This window comes from Castor canadensis, chromosome 12 (assembly GCF_047511655.1).
Source record: "Castor canadensis chromosome 12, mCasCan1.hap1v2, whole genome shotgun sequence".
In the NCBI taxonomy this organism is placed as follows: domain Eukaryota; kingdom Metazoa; phylum Chordata; class Mammalia; order Rodentia; family Castoridae; genus Castor; species Castor canadensis.
The window spans coordinates 120,667,871-120,686,171 of record NC_133397.1 but is presented as its reverse complement, the minus strand read 5'-3'; the positions used below and the strand labels follow the sequence as shown (position 1 = coordinate 120,686,171).

The 18,301-nt window shown below is 36.6% G+C and overlaps 1 protein-coding gene across 2 annotated transcripts in view; it reads right to left on the bottom strand.

The window, feature by feature from the left end:
* Positions 1 to 17,760, bottom strand: part of Col11a1 (collagen type XI alpha 1 chain) — a 197,516-nt gene extending 179,756 nt beyond the window's left edge. For both annotated transcript variants that reach the window (XM_074050884.1, XM_074050883.1), the window contains exon 1: positions 17,621 to 17,760. In XM_074050884.1, the coding sequence (XP_073906985.1) occupies positions 17,621 to 17,726 (106 nt within the window). In that variant the 5' untranslated portion in view covers positions 17,727 to 17,760. The remainder of the gene's footprint in view (positions 1 to 17,620) is intronic.
* Positions 17,761 to 18,301: the final 541 nt, after the last annotated feature.

Below are 18,301 nucleotides of genomic sequence, written 5' to 3'. Positions count from 1 at the left end.
GATGGTATCCACATTCCGCATTCCTTGCATATAAACTCCTGATGATGTGGACATACCTACTTACCCTCCCAGTTCTACCCCTACTGCATGTCCATTCTGATCTCTCATTGCCCCTTAATTCCTTCCTCAGCCAGTGCTCTGGTCATACTGATTTTAGACTTTTCCAGGAAACTACTATGTTCCTTTGCCTGCCTTGGGACCTTTATAAGTCCTACTCCTTCCATCTGAGACACTTAACTGAACCTCACCTGAAAACATCCCCCATTTCCAAAAACTGGGTGATGTGTGCTCACCTTTAGTACAGCCCCACTCACACTTGGATATAATTATGTGTCATATTTGCCTTCCCCCACCCCCGCCTCAAACTAGAAGAGAATATACACCTGAAATGCTAACTGAATGTGTAAATCACAAGCAAAAGGACATGGAAGCAACTTCCTATGAGGTCCACAGGGCTCTCTAAGACATGAAATAAGAGTTTTTGAGGCTGTGATATGTCCTTCCTATTGTGTCCTATTAGCCTCTTGACTGCCACACTCATTCATCAACCACTTTGTTCCACAGTCTTTGATCTTTCTCCTTATGGCCCTGTATCATCCTCGGGGATTATTGATCTAACATCTCATAACACTTTGACTGCTTCTCTAATTCCTCCTTTCAGCTTCTTTGCTGAATCCTATGACCTGTAGTGAATGACTCCATTACATTGTGATGTAGAGTCAGGCTACTTCTGAATTCAACCTCTGCCACTGTGAATCTGTGGACATAATTCTTACCTTCTCTATACTTCAGTCTCCACATATGTAAAATGAGAATGATAGAAATACAGACCTCAGCTGGCCCCAGTGGCTTAGCTACTTTAGATACAGAAATCAAGAGGATCACGGTCCCAAGTCAGCCCAGACAAATGGTTTGTGAGACCCTTTCCCAATAAAACTGAGCACAGAAAGGACTGGTAGAATGGCTCAAGTAGTAGAGTTGCCTGTAAGTGTGAGGCACTGAGTTCAAACCCCAGTACCACCAAAATATATTTTTTGATACATATATCAGAGTTTTTTTCCTGGAGCACAGCTAGCATTTGATGCAATGTCTTAGAATAGAGGCTGAGAAAACTGTTGCTAGGTGAAGAACTTCTTGCTGTTTCTTTTTATAGGGTCCATGAGATAAGAATGGTTTTACCTTTTAAATGGTTGAAAAAACACAAAACAAGAAGAATATTTTGTGAGACATTGAAACCATATCAAATTTAAATTTTGCCATCCATACATAAAGTTTTTATTGGGGCATAGCCGCACTCATTCCTTTCTTTATTGCTCATTACTGTTTTTGTACTAAAATGACAATGCTGTATTGCTGTAGCAGAGTCTATATTATCCACAATGGCTAGCAATTTTTTTTTTAATCTAACCCTTATAAACTGAGTCCTGAAGGGCGAATAGGATATATCAGTGAAGAGAAGGGGGGACTGAACATTAAATACCACATCACAGACACAAGAGAGCACAGAGTTCAAGGAAATGAGATCAGATAAGCTTGCCCAACAACATATCAACACAATAGCTTCAGTTGACTAAATTCTGCCCCACGCACCATGGCTGCTGAAGTCCTCCGAAAAAGCAGCACACATCTGTCATAAATTCACCTCCACAAACCTCAAGTGTGCCATCTCGAGGTCAATATTGCACAGTAGAAAGGACATACTGAGGCCTCAAAAACTTTTGGATCATGACACCTGTCTTTCACCTACCCCCACATTTGTTGTCCTAGCTGGAACAAACTTCTTTCCATTTCTAAAATGTACCTTGATATCTTTATTTGGGAATTTTTTTGGCCACTCCTTCTTTATTGGCTAAAACATCTGAGGATTTTTAACCCTGTCATTAGAATCACCTGGAGAGCTTTGAAAATATATGGGTGCCTGGGTTCTACCCCACAACTAGTAAATTAGAATGAGTGTGGCAGGTCACAGTCATTAGTATGTTTGAAAAGTTTCCCAGGTGAATCTAAAATGCACTCAAGCATGACTGTCTAACCAACATGTTACTTTACACCCAAACATGCACTTTTCCCTTCCATGTGGGCTATGCCCTCTCATGGTGCCCTGCGTTTCCCTTGCTCAATTATCTCTTTTAACCAGGGTATATTCTCCCACACACAGCATAAATCATAGTATAATTTTTCTGTTACATATGGACAGTACCTTCTCTCTCTCTCTCTTTCCCCCCTCTGTCTCTCTCTTTTCTCTCTCTCCTCTCTGTCTCTGCTCTCTCCTCTTTCTTTCTCTTTTCTCTCTCTCCCCCACCCTTTCTGCCTTCATAATTTATTGTTCAATGTTTGCCTCCCTTGATAGATTGTTAACGCTGTTACAGTGAACATCAGTGCTGTTCATGGTCACTACTATATTGTCAAATCATTTCTACTGAGGACAGAGATAATCAATAGAGATAGATTTAATGTATGAGTGAATAGCTACATCCTACCTCTGAGCTGAAGCATCTTCCCCACCTGAGAAGGTAAAGGAAGAAGGTTAGAAGTGACCTTTAACAACAACTTTAAGTGTTTTCATTCTTGATCCTGTCCAAGGTTTGATTCAGGTGTGGTAAGATGCACTTATCCTCACTCCATGCCTCATACCAAGAAATATAAAATTTTCAAAATCAAGAACAAGCTTGAACCATCTCTTACCCAAGCTGCTCCAGGAGAGTATAAAAAAATCAAGTGTATTCAATGGAATTTTACTCAGCCACGAAGAAGAATGAAATTTAGTCATTCACAAGTAAATGGATGGCACCGGAGAACAGCATCTTAAGCGAAGTTAGCCAGGCTCAGAAGGCCAAAACTCTCATGCTGTCCCTCATATTTAGATTATAGACCCAAAACACATGCGGTAATATTATTGAACAGGAGTCACATGCTAAGTGCAGAACACGCACAGAAGAAATGGAAAGGAAAGGAAACCTAAAACTTGAATGTGGTTGATGTGCTCCCTGTTGAGGAGCAAATAAATTAATCTTAAATTGGCAGAGGCCACTATGGGAAGGTGACCAGGAAGTAGTGAAGAGTCTGGTAGAGATGAACCAATGTAGGTTGTAATACACATGTGCATGGAAGCAATGCTAGGAATCTCTCTGTAAGCTATCTTTATCTCAAACTAGCAAAAACGCTATGACTTTCTTATCATCTTATATGTTTTCTCTTCAACAAAATCTGAGAACAAGAGCTGGAATGTGGTGGGGGAGGTGGCACAAACAACGTATACACATGAAAGTAAATGTAAAAATGATAAAATAAAAGGAGAAAAAAATCAAGTATACTGATATGTTCATGTGGTAGTGGGATATAGGAGTGACTCAAGAGAGAGAGGTGACTATTAAAGTGTATCTACTACCAATTCCCTGCTAGGTTTCAAAATTATAAAAGTTCTTAATTAAAGTGTCTACAACTTAGGGTCTGTCGGTTGCTTAGACAATGATGTCTGGAGTTAAAATTATTCAACTTCTAACCCAACATTGGCAGTTATTATCTGTGTTACTTTAGATAAAAATGTGATAAAGAATTCTAATTTCAGAATAGATTCTAATTCATACTAAATACTCAATAAATTAATAGCAGTTATTACTTACTGAAAATTCCAAGAGTTTGGGAATATTTCTAATAGCTCTAGTGAGCACTATCCACATTTCCCCAGAGCTACAATTAACTTGATTCCTGCTATCCATTTTCTCTGACTGCCCTGGGAAATCTCTTTGCAGTAGAATAAAATTTGAATAGCTTTCTATCTCTAAATAATCATTACACGTTGTCTATAAAAATTATGTACTGCCTAGCAATCTCTCCAGCATGCTCATCTGTTATTCCAAATACCTATAACTCCAGGGGATTTTCTGAAATGCAGAAAGTTTACACAACCAAACAGGTCTCAAATCTACACTTTCCTATTCACCACTCTAGTACAAACCTGACATTAATATACTGATAACATTAGCATTTTCTTCTTCTCATTTTTTCTTTGCATTGCATAGAAATTGATATAACTATTAGGTAAAACACAGCAACTCTGATGTGGACAATTTATTACAAACTTTTAAAACTCCATTATTGTAGAGTATATCCTCTGGCACTATTCTTTCTTTTATTTTAAGTGCACAAATGGCACATTTCAACCTTGTATTATAAATCAAACTGAGCTATTAGGATACTAAACGTATTGTCCTAAATTCTACCATATTTAAAAAAGATTAACAGGTTCATCTTTAGATGGCCATATGGCACAAGTAGAACTCATGTAGGTACCCTACAGCCCCATACAACCTGAAATTCCCAGACTTTTTATTTATGTCTTGCAATCTAATCTTTGTAGTCAAACAGTAAAAAGTACCAGATTTGGAGAAATATTCCTATCCCAACACTTGAGAGGCTATGGCAGAAGAATCATGAGTCTGAGACCAATCTGGATTACATAATGAAGTACAAAGGGAGACCCTGTCAGAAAAGAAAGAAAGAGAAAGAGAGAGACAGTGAAAGCAGTACTGAATGGGAGAAATTTGCTGCTTAATTACATTAGTAAATTATAAGATTATATAAGAAACTCTATATTTGTACAGTTTAAGTTAATTACTCTTAGTGTTCTACAATACTAGAGTTCAATTTTCCCCAAAGTGTTTTTAATCAACTAGAATATGTTGCCATTAATAATATGTTTATTTAATGTGTTTCCCTATACACACTCACATATAATTGTATTAGTAAAATGAATGTAAATATCTCAAAGCTCCAGATTTTGATAGACATCATGGAAAAAAAAGTATTTGAAATTCAAATAATGAATAGTATTAAATTGTGAAATGATATGAACAAAGAAAACATAAACCAGTAACCTGGAATTTTAGAAATTTTGCAATTGACTTTATCAACTCAAGCACCCGGCAATAATATTTGTACTACCTTTCAGAAAACAGAAACACAATGCTCAAATGTAAATATACTTTGATAAACTTTTTGAAAATATTAGTTTGAAAAAAATCAATTGCACAATTAAATTCACACTCAACAATTCAAACAAAATAGGTAGTGAATAAAGTAGAACTAATGATAAAATCTACTCCCTTCAAAATTAACTGTATCCATTATCCCATTAATGATTTTATAATTCTAATTCTGACCTATCCAGTAATGAAGAGAAATGCATAAAATACAAGATCCTAGAGCCTTGACTGAGAACAGTATTTTGGGGGGGATGTGAACATATGGGTACATATCTTTGGCAGTATCTGATCTGTAACTGGTTTTTAGTTCCTTAGCTGGGAATATCTATAGCTTACTGTCTAGGCAAACTTCAGCATTGCTCTTTCAAACCAGAAAAAAAATTGAAACTCCCTTTACTTTTTCCAAGCACAACTACAATCTCTTAGAGCATCTGGATCAATGTTTATGCTGTCTATCAAATCAGAAAAATGCTATTTGTATTTGGCTATCATAGCAACCATGACAATTCATAAAATGAAATGAAAAGCTGTGGGAATTATTATATATATATAACTTAGACTCCACTAACACCTGGAAGTCCAAGTAATCCATAATGTTTGTACTCCAAAATTATCTAACTCTACACATGTAAAACATTAAAACAATGCTCTCTTTAATTTAAATACATCATTATGGTTTTTACATATGAAAAATATCTGACTACCACTAGGAAAAAAATATTATAGGGAAGTTTGCAGAGACATGGATTGTAATATCAAATATGAAGACAGATAATCACTTGATAAGAAAATGATATTTGGATAAAGTCTGAAAAATAATAGCAGGTACATCTATGCTGATATTTTGGCATAATAGCATTCAAAACAAAAAGAAAACAAATGCAAAGAACCTGAAAGGAGTCAGCTTAGAATGCTGGAGAAAATGCAAGAAGACATATGTGCCCAGCAAGAGAATATGAAGGATGTAACAGATGAGGTCAGAGAAATAACACTGGCATTACATTGAAGGTAGATTGTATAAATCTTATGAGAGCTCCAAGGAAATTGGATTTTTATTCCATCTGTTGGAAGGTTAAGGGGAGAAAGGTGATGTAAACCAACATTTTTTTTCAATGACTTTTTTTTTCTCAGAGCAGTTTTAGGTTCACGGTGAATTGAGAAGAAGGAATAGAGATTTGCCATTCGACTAATTTTTCTTAGGTAACTAAGACTGCTGTGGTGAGAAAAGACTAGAGGGGCACTGGAGCAGAATCACATAGCAATGGGAAGCATTTGCAACCTTGCAGATGTGAAATGTTGCTCTCTTGAACTAAAAGATGAAGTGCTGGTCAGACACTAAATATATTCTGAGGGCAGAGCAAACAGGACTTGAAAGTGGATTAAATACGGGCTATGAGAGAAAATGAATCAAAGGTAATTGAGTTTTTTGCTTAAACATTAGGGTCTATTTCATGAGTGTAAATTGAGACTGAGAAAACTGAGAAGAATGGATTTTAGGAGGAGAGTTCTGCCATTGAGTTTGGGGCCTGCAAAGTTTGAAATGATGTCAGTGCCACTAGTGATGGTGGAATGAACAGTCAAATTTGTAAGTCTATAATTCAGAAGAAAGATCTGGGCTAGAATAATACGTTAGCAAATGACAGTCTATTGATGTTGTTCAAAGGCTAGTTAATCAATGATGAGGTTATTATAAAGCATTATCAATACAACATCCTCTGAAAGAAATATTTATGAATTTAAAATGCTTACAGTAAATATTTTGTCCCTCAATCAAAATAGGGATCATGTTCAATATTAACCCTCAAAAACTCAGTAATGTAATTTGATATAAAAATTCAGTAATGTAATTTGATATCAAAAACTCAGTAATTTGATATTGTAAAAGACACTAGAATTTGAATAATCACATAAGGCTTAGAAATGCTAAAGTACTTTGTCTTATAGGTTTTATAAATGTGTAGACACATTGTCTCATGTACTCTCTTACAAAATAGGAAGTTTATTCATTTACATGCTTTCAGGTCAGTGATGACACCACTCTACATAAAGTGTGATTTAAATCTACTAATTACTGTAGAGCACCCTTTGTACCTTTACAGTAAGTTAAGTATTTCAGGAAAAGCAACTTGGCCCCAGTGCCCTGATTATTTGTCAACAGATCCAAGGGTTAAAAATCGCCTGGGACCACTTTCTATGTGCAGGTACAAAGTACACACCAACCCTGACAACTGAACAGTTTCCTTGTAGTTTGTAATTACTCGCCTGATTCTGTGATAACCAGGAAAATATATCCCTGTGATCAAGACACATGTCCTCTGCCCACTTCCTCCAACCAATCTCACATCATACCTCTATTTCTTTCTCTTTAGTCACACTGCTTAAGTATTTTCTTAAATCCTTTCGGTGTTATTTGCTCTTATGCTTCAGGCTTTCACATCACTGCCTGGCATGTTCTTTACTCCTTGCTACATTCGATTATTCAATGCTCGAGTCTTATTTTTCAAGGAAGCTGCTTTTGGCTCTGCAGATCTTCTATCCTGTGTTCTCCTAGAACTGTGCACTTGTCTTTCAAAGCATCTAGCATTGCTTTAGCTTTACATTCACTTCTGTAACTGACCCATCACTGTGTCCTTAAGTTCTCAGTGACTCCACCTGGCAACTAGCCAGAGCATCTATTAACCCTCTAATATGTACTTGTCGACTGTGTTATTGAATGAATGAACTCAGAACCTAGCTCCAACACGTAATTGGGATTTAATACATGTTTGTTGAATGAGTAAACAAAAAGTGTACTAATTACCTTTTCAATGTTACCCTTGGAGTAACACACATACTCCATGAGAAAAGAGCTAGGCATACTTAGACATCCCTAAAACAGTGGTTATGTACAGAAGTTAATAGTCATTTAATACTCAAAGTTGTCATATCATAAAAATTTACATGCACTAAAAGTTGAAAGCAGAAATAATGTCAAAATTCTGACTATAGTGAGGAAGTGACAGAAAGCAAGTTGAGAATGAATGTGTGAAAAGCATGGCATTTCTTATTTAAAGATGGCCATGGTTATTTTTAAAAGGCTTATTTAAAAAGCTAAATTTTTATTTCCAAAAGAATCATTTTACCTCAATGTTGGGAATATCAATACTCAGTGACATTTAATTTGTTACATGCTTTGGCGATGAAGAATAAAAGAAAGTATTTTCTAAATTATAATCCATTTATCTACTCAATTCAGTTATTGCTGGTTCACTGCTGTTTGGCAATAGGATATTCATGAAATGATTCACACGTAACAATAGTTACTTTGCACTTGACTTGTTAGACAAGCTAGGTCTATTCCCATTTTCAGATCTATGCATGTACTGTTACAGAAGGTTTATAAACCGTTAGCTGTGCATCAAAATGATCTGTGAAAGTTCATAAACCACTTATGCTTAGATCCCATTGAAAATCTCCTCAATCATCACCTTCAGGGTTGGGATTGGCATAGGGGATACTAAGTCAGCAGTCATCACCCAATCTTCTTTAGTAAAATGTCCTGCTTATGAGTTCATTCATTCATTCAACGAGTACTTTATTGACCATCTATATACTTCAGACATGATGCTAAATACCAGTATGTCTTCTTTTCTGGGTAAAAAATGATTTTTTTACCCACTTGCTTTTAGTAAACAATCAAGATACTTTGTGATAAGTATTTGAATGTAAGTGAGGACAATGTGGTTTACAATGTCAAGAAAGGTCAACACCCCAGTCTTCATAGTTGAAGACAGAATTTCTAGAGGAGACAATACAAGAATCTTGAGTGAAGGCCATAGCTTGGCTTAAAGGCAACCAGAGACATATTTACAGGAAATTATAATCATATTAACAGAAATTGGCTTAATATCCTTTGCAACACTGACAGTAACTGATACTCATCACTACATGTGTCACACCCAGGTTTTTAGTTAGGTTTTTAAAGAGCAAGTCATTAGAGCTGCAACCAACATCCTCTCCTCATTCGACAAGAAACATTAAATGCATATCACGTGACTCTGTTCTAGTGCTTTGAACACATGCAATAAACAGATGAAAGTATTTGTCTTACTCCATTAAGTGTATACAAGGAACATAGAATAGAAAAATTGAAGAGAAAACTTTATAACTTTCCTCCAAAACAATTCTACAATTACCAGCTATCAATCTTATTAAGCACTTGATACTTTATATATTTCTCATTAAAAAATATTCATAATATCATAATTAGAATATGTGTATAGTACATAAATTACATTATAACCCAAATAACTATTTGGCTAAAATAAACATATATGGCCAGGCTATTATTTCCAATAGTAATAAACCAAAGATGATCAATAAATCCCAAATATAATAGAAAAAGATGAAAGGTTCAAAAATGAATATGTGAAGGGAATAGTTATAATTTGAATTTTTACATACTGATATATTTGTTCAATAGTAGAAAAAAGAAAATGATTTATGCCACTGTCAGAGTGAAAATATCACTTCGTACCTTAAAGTAAACCACAGCTTAGAGATAATATAGTCAATCAGTGGCTGAAAATATGCAGAGGCATCTCGGGAGACAATGTGCAAAATTGTTTTCCAGATGGAAAGGCTTAGAAGTAAATTCCACCTTGTTTACTTTTAGAGACTGAGTTAAAATTGAGGGGGGAGTCAAGGATATAATCGTGGCTAAATCCATGACATGAGAAAGTCTCAAACTTTCATTTTACATGACTCCAAGTTAACTAGATTTTAATCTTGTTCCAGTTTGCTGGGTGCAGAGAGAAGCTAATTAGTGACTTTATCATATGCAGTCCATTCTGCCACCATGGTAGACACTAGGGACACAAATGACACTATATCACACAACAACTTGTAGAAGAAAAGTGATATAGTAAATCACTCTGTGATTTTTGCTTTGCTGATTTTTAAACAGGTGCTCACTTTGTATCCCAGGCTAGCCTTGAACTCATGATCCTTCTGCCTCTACCTCTAAATTCTGGGATTACAAGAATGAACCCCCACATCCGGCTAAATGAGTAATTTTTAACAAAATGATGTTTTACTTTTTGTAATGATATTTTGTTACTTTTAGGGCTTACAAAAAATAAACTGTGTTTTTTTGTTATACTCTCCTAGTTGATTACATTCCAAGCAGCTTTTGGATAATCAGGTCTGACATTTTTATACTGAAAGTAATAGACAAACTTACAGTCATCAATGCCCAAAAGTGGAGTAAGATCTGATGTCCCTTGCAGTACACTCTTATTAGCACAATCAGAAATCTCTAAGTGTCTTTGATAGTTAATGAAGCCAAACTAACCCTAATCAAAATTTTGAACATCAATAGTTTTATCTGTTAACTTCTTAAATTATTCAAAGGAACCAAAATAATTTTTGATTGCTTCCAGCAACTCAGTTGTTTAGGTTCGTCAATAAAACAGTAAGAGTGACAGCTTCCACCATTAAATTTAAATGAAGGAGGAAGAACCACCTGAACTTTAACATGACCCTTACCTGGACCTGGACCTTTTTACCACTTTCCTTCTTGGAACCCAGATTATTCATGATTGACATGATATCCCCTGAGGTGCAGCTGCAGGATTTGTACACACCATAATTATAAGACGAATCAAGGATGCTATTGAAAATGTTAGAATGCCAGAGTAAACATCAACAAGTGATCAAAAGCAAGGCTTCTGGAACAGATTGTGTTTGAATTCAGAGTCTACCACTTACTATGTGACCTTAGACAAGATAATTAACCTCTTTGTTTTCCAAATTCCTCCAGAGAAAAATAAGTGTTTTGATGTCAGTTTACTTCCAAGACAATTACCAGGATGAAATGAGATTCTATATGAAAGTGTTTACAACAGAACCTGTTATATTACAAGCATGCATTCAGTGTTAACTCTCTTTATTATATCAGCCTGGAGATAGGAGAGAAGCTTTCATGGGACCGTGACATCAGATTTAAGTACTGAGGTATAAAGTGCTCTAGAAGGGAACAGACATTCAGGGAGAGAGGTCCAAGATGGGGAGAACACAGGGAACAGGTTTAACATGTACAGATTAGAGAAATGGTTAGCCATACCCGGAACATCTTGAAGGTCACTTTACATCATACTAAACCATTTGGGCAATAACTTTTAATCTCAAGGTCAGAGAAGTATTAAGAAGACTAATGAGTATTTGATAGGAAAAGTGAGGGTCAGCAGTGGATGTGATCCACTATTAGACACTAATCTAAAGAGACAAGCAGAGAAGTAAACACAACTCTTAAATATTATGGATTTTTTTCTCAGAGCTAAAAATGTTAGCCTTCTTAAAGATTACAACTTTGGCTCTTTCTAGCATTTATCCTTTCAGGAAGCTGGATTTGAAAATCTAAGTGAGGAAGCAAAGCCAACAACCTAACACAGTCTAAGGTTCATTCCTTTAAGCCTGGATGTCAGTTTACCAGTCAGACAGAGAGGAAGGAAGCATCCACTGATACTCTATGAGCTCAAGTTCTATGAATAGGTACCTTCATTTGCCTGTGCAGACCTGGGCCATTCAAGAGCAATTAAATTTGGTTAAAATAAGAAAGAAATGCTTTTTAAAGGGAAAAAAAGAGTTGAGGGGTTTGCAAAAGTTGATTGTGCTAAAGCACTTTTACACAGGTTTGTTTTAGTTCTCAATTGTCAAGTTGTATTTAAGCTGGTCTCTTACGCTGAAATATGATAACCTTTCTTTTCTCTGAGTTCTTTCTCCTAAATTAATAGTACTGTCTCTAATTCCATGCACAGCAAGCAAAGAGTTTATTTTACCAGATAACAGTAGGGTCTGGTGATCAGCCAATGTCTAAAGAACCACTGGCCAAGTCAGTAGTAGGCCAAAGACTGCAACTGATAAATAGATATTACTCACTAAATCACTTTAAAATTGCCTTTCATCTTCTGTATGAACTAGCGTTATTCGTGTTATCCTGACACACTGAAAGAAGAGAAAACAACTATAAAAATAAAGCCATATTAATGCTCTGAAAAGAGAAATAGATGTACTAGATGAATTCTAATATAAAAATAGTTTAAAAAAATTTAAAAGACCCTAAGTTTTGAATTAAATTGTATGAGAAATTAGTAGGAAAAAAGTTCAAATTTCAGAAAGAGATTGAAGTATTTTGAAAGTTACATTGAAAACTGAACTTAAAGTTGACCCTTTAGTGATAGAATTTAGGGAACATCATGACTTTCTATAACATCTATGTAGACCTCTCTTTCTTCTTTGCTAGAGAACAAAATTTTGATGGTTTAAAAAATGTTTGGTTTCCTCTCACCACTCCCAGCTCAGGTCACATTTCCCTTGTATTAAATGAGGGAAGCGAAGGAGTAAAAGCAGAAATGCAGACCAGCCCTCAGCCCCCACTTTATAGCTGTCTTGAATTCCTAATGAATACACCAACTGCCCAAATTATTTCTCCAAAGTAAGGGAGGTTAAGAGAAGTGTGTATCAGCTCAAAAAATGTATAATTTTAAATGCCTAAACATAATCCTTAAAAATTTTATAAAATGATAGTGATGGCTCATTATTTATAAAACTCCTTATTTATATAAACCATTAATCATGATTATAATAACTCATGATAAATGCTTCTGTAGTATTATTTTTCAGGCCCCTAAGAACATAGACTGGTTCTCCCTAAAGATGGAGTGTTTCTTAATTTGGTAGAAATTCCAGCTCTTGAAGAATTAGACTTCTACAAATAAATGTTGAGATATAAAATCGAATTCCTTTTCTTACTTCCTAACAATTTCCCAAGTGGTAATAAAGTTTGTCCCAATCATTGATACCACAACACATACCAGGATAGTCCATTAAAAGTAACTGGTATCTATAAATTAGCTGTCCATTTATTTTTAAGGTATTTATGGAATCGAAAATGCTTTGACAATCAAAAATACATTAGTTAGAATTCACAATACTAAGCTGTCTCCTACTTTTCTAAAGTCTACTTAAATGAAAAAAGATTAATGCCTATCAAATGCATCATAATGATTTTTGACTCATTAATAAAAGCCCCATGTTGCCCCTGACATATATCACATAATCAATGAAAATTAACACAAAAATGGGAAATATTATTCTCCTCATTTAAAGCAAATGTATAATTTTCTTAGCATTATAAAAATTTTAAATTTGGCATGATTCTCCATTAAGAATTATACAGAGAATAAAAAGCTATGCCCTCCATCCAACAAAAAATGTACAAAAATTATTTTAGAAACTATTATCCTTTCTAGTCTGAGTCAGACAATCCTATAGAATCAGTTAGGTAGATTAACAGTATACTTATGGTCAAATGATCAAAAATTACTTTTATCCAAACTTATGAAATTATGAAATTTTAAAATGCATTTTGTAACTCTATTTCTTCCCTCATTTTTTTCACTTAATTCATGCTCTTGTTATCTAAATTCTAGCATATGTACCAAATACTACTTAGTCATTGCATTAAGTCAAAGATAATTCTTATCACTATTAGTGATCTTCACCCTACACACTCAAAAAATCGTGAATATTGTAAAAAATATTTTTTGTATTTCTGAGAAAGAGAATTCTTTCTGTGCCTGTTTCTTCATAAGTAAAGAATGAAAATAGGATTGTTTAGAAATTACTATAATTCCAAAGCTTTACAATTCTCAAGACTAATTTCATCAAAACACTTCTCTTCCATTGAAAAATTTGTTTTTTTATTTATTACAGATACTCTCAACCAAGCTTGATTTGGATTCATGTTATCATTTAATGGCAATGATAAATAAATCAGAACCTGGATAAATTAACCAGAGGGAACTCTATCTCAGACAAGAATATTTTTAGAAAAGAAAGGTGAATATTTACATATTTTTACCAGATAGGTATCTAGCCCATAAATATGAAAAGAGGCAGTGTTTCCCTTGATGTATTTTAGGGAGAACTTAAATTGAACAGCAATGTGATCCTTCGATTTTAGTCACAGATAAAGAGAAATAAGGAATCCAAAAACTTAATTAAATTATAAGCAACCATACAATCTAAGTACATATATTTCTCATTTTACTAATTCATAATTTTGTTTGAAATTATATAGATACCGCTTTAAGAGTAACTTTTATAAAATGGCTCCTCAGTTTAATATCAATTATGAAGAAAATTGTCACTTTAAGATATGAATCAACTTAATCCCAAAACTAATAGAAAACAAGGTGCACTATCTCCACTGAACAGCGTACATGCCATCTAACCCAACAGCACCACACAGAAAGGCATTTCTCATGAGCAACCTCTTACGGTTTATTAGAAGACAGAATATTAGTGCTCCAGGTAGTCCTAGAATAGCAGAAGCATATCTGATCACTGAACTGATCTCTAATTAAGTGACCAAAGGACAAATTTGATCTCTTTGCAAGATTGGACTAGACACACTCTGGAAGCCAGCACCATTTCACCTGCTGATCCCGGGCACTCAAAATAGCAGTTCTGCAGGGCTCACTACCTACTGCTAGCAAGTGAATGAAGTTTCTCCTAAAATTTATCAACATTTTGCAGCATTTTTGTCAAAGGCTGAATACTACTTTAATTAGTATAAAAAGATCAAATTAGGTATTGCCCTTCTTTATATTTAATAACGGTAACTCTTTAACTGTCCCTTAAAATACACAGAGTAAACAGGTTTTTTAAACTAGCTATCTTAACATAGCTACAGCATAGTCACTATTAATTCCCTGTAAATCCACCATTAAGTCCTATCTACAGTAAGTCATGGATTGATTACCACACACACACACACACACACCCCAAAAAATCCATGAAGTCCTGAGGTAAAAGTAGGCAAATATACACACAAAATTGAAGCTAATCTAAATGGATATTTATTAAAGTAGCACTTACCATTTTAATGCATAATTACAGTGGAGACTGATCATTTTTAATATGTATGGTACAGATTTTCACCTAGGCATGGATTTTGAAAGTTAAATTATATGACTATGTGAAATCAATTTCTTTAATCCATTCACTTACAAGAAACTTCTGTATTTTTTCCTTATAGTCTAACTTTATTATCAACCCAGAACTTTTAAAATCTTTAATGTTCTAATTTTATATGAAAATATAAAATACAAGTTGTCTTAGGGTTTAGCAAAGGAACCATACCACCATACCTCAGGGAAATAATAATCAGAGTATAATGCTAGGAAATAATACTTTTATTAAGAAACTGGTATAAAAATCTTACTCCTTCAACTACAAACCTAAATGCTAGTTTTAGAATTAGAGACTGAATTCATTTTTCCTTTATTTATTGATTTAGGCTTTGAAGCCAGTGAGCCCCTTTTAAGAACCAATATACTATTATTTCCTTTTTGACTTTTACTAGGTGAAAAGAATGTCTACAAGAATATGTTAAAGTAAATCTGTGACCACCCATGAGGCAATAACCACCTAACAATTTGATAAAATAAATACCCAAGTCTCATGATATGAATAAGAACCATATAACTTTCACAAAATTTCACCGGAAGTGACAAGAAAAACCCAACAACATCTGATCCCATACTTCACTGTTTCTTACATTACTTGAGTTTATAAAATAGGAAAAGTTATTTTTATGCCATTTATTTGATGTGGTACTGAGTTATTTGTTTAAAAATGTTTCACCTGAAACACTGTAGAAAATTATGCATTAAAAGTTCAGAAATTTGTCTTTTTTTCTGATATTCTTAGAGCTATACCAGAAAGTCCAAGATGGAAAAGAAAGATAAATACCTTCAGTTAATTAATCCATACATTAGACACCCTCAAACTTGTATTTCATCTATCATCACTGAAGAACACCTCGGTTTCTATATTCTTAAAACTATAGCCGCCATTACAATATTCATCTCTACATGTGAGTATCATGCTAAAGAAGAAATGGTATATACATTCTTTCTCAACCAAGTGTTTTTATACTGTAGTTAGAGAAGCTTTAAGAGGCATGAATTCAAAAAAATAATAATAATAAGCAAAACCACCAGAGGGCAGACCTGCTGACAAAATTGACCAATCCAACTGGTGACCAGGTACCAAAGGTGAAATGCAAAATTTTTGATGTGTTCTACTGTCAATGATTCTCACTTATGCTTGAAAATGTGGAAATGCGTCAACATAACATAACTGATTTTAAAATTCAAGTATAGTCCTCAGGAGGCTCTGACTGTGAGGTTATCAGGAGAATCATCTGACATGCCTGCCTGCTCCTTGGGAAGGTGAAAGCCACAAATGTCAGAACTGGTAACAGAGCTGGGCCTCGGGAGTGCTGTCTCTCACTAAGGAGAACTTGGCCTTCTAGAGTCCGGCCGGCTCAGGTTTCTGCTACAGCCTGTGCATGCGTTTGGGGTGGGCTTTTGTTCTTTTCTCCCTCTCCTCTTCTCTCTACCATGCTTCCTGTCCCCAACATCTCTCTGCACCCCTTACAAATCTAGCTTTCTACTGTAAATCAGTTTGGGCTCCCTGAACTCTAGGGGCTTTCGCCTGCCAGCCGAGACCACAGCACCTAACGGACCACAGCAGCAACTGCTTTTTGGGGAAAGGGCGGGGGCGGGGGCGGGAAGGGAGGAGGCAGAGGGTGGAGCGAAGTTGCTCTCCTTCCTTGGGTACTGACAGGGCTGCAGTCTTCTGAGCAGGTCTGGTCATTCAATATTCCGTGGTGCCACGTAGGAACTTTTCCTTACCTCTCTCCTCCCACCCCACGCCCCCTCTCCTTCCCTCCCAATCCCTACTCCTCCGCCCCCACCCCATTTGCTGGGCGACTTTCATCATTCTCCAAGAGAACTGCACGTTCAACCTGCAAGAAGAAGTGTGTGTGTATGTAGGGAGAGGAGGGTGATGGAGAAGAGGAGGGGGCTAAAATTCAGGGAAAAGTGTTCTCTCTGCCTTGAACCCCTTCTGTGAAATGCTTTCCACTGAAAATATCTTCAAAATGACACACACACACACACACACAGTCACACACACACAGTCACACACACACCAGTGTTCTCAAATTCTAGATTCAAGCCCTGCTTTCTCTTATATCCCCAAAAGTAAAACAGCCCTTTTCTCATTTCCTTGCAGACAAAGAACTTTATCAAGGTTCATTTTATACCCTTTCTCTATATTTTCTCCTCAGCTCACCCTTAAAAAGATATTCCCATTAGTTAGAACCTGAGGAAACTCCAAGACTTGTTCAAAGGGCAGACTGGACTTCAGACAAAAGCTTTGCACAACTGCCCTTCTGTTCAAGGTAATATTTTTCCTCTTTTCAATGAGACTGAAAAGTGGCTAAGAGCATTTTCAGCCGGCTGTGTGTCTGACAGATCTTTTTTCCTGCTACCTCCCTCCCTCCTCTCCCATTATTGTCCCGCCTACATTTCTCTCTCTATTTCTCTTTCTCTCTCTCTATTTCTCTCTCTCTCTCTCTTTTTCCACTTCCAACCTGGTGTCAGCTACAATCTGGATTTTATTTAAGAAAATTGGGGAGGGTGTGTGGGTGTTGCAGGGAAGTAGTGGGGAGAGGAGGAGGGGCGCAAAAAGGAGAGAGACCCATAACACTGTCCCACCTCTTCAAGTCCCTTTTCTCTTACCTCCTCTGACCTCTCTGGCTTGGAAGAGGAAAGTCAAGGCGAGGGTCGTTATGGTGAAATCCCAGCGCCACCGCTTCGTTTTCCACCCAGAGGACCAGGGCTCCATCTCTGAGCCCCGCGCTCACAAGTGTGACCTCCACCCACGGGATCGAGACTTGCACACCAACTTCGTCCCTTCCGAGGTATCGCCGAGGCTTGCTACACAGCCATTGAGGAGGGAGAGGAGGTTAAAAAGTCAAAGGGCTTCTTTTTCTTTAAAATATGATGGCTTGCTTCCTTCCTGTCTGTCGCCCCCTCCTCTCCCTCTCGGTGGGGACCCTCCGATCTGTCCCCTGCCGGGCCCTGCCTTCAGACTGAAGGCAGATGAGGGGTTTCAACCAAAAAGCAGAGAGCACAGCGTACCCCTAAAGGCTTCATGCCGTCAGTGGGCCGGACGAGAGGCTCTGGGCAGCCCCCTCCTCCGCCCACTCCTCTCCGTGCCCTCCCTGCGCACCCCCCATCCAGGCCAAACTGACAAGCGGGCCGAGGGTCCCAGCCAATCACATGCCGCCCCGAGGCCCCGAGCCCGCCCCTCTCCCTTGCCCAGGAATGGGGACTTGTGCAGGCCCAGCCCACCCGCCCCCCCTCCTCAGTTCCCCACTGCCCGGCTCCCTCCTCTCCTCCCCAAGTCCCCCAGAAGAA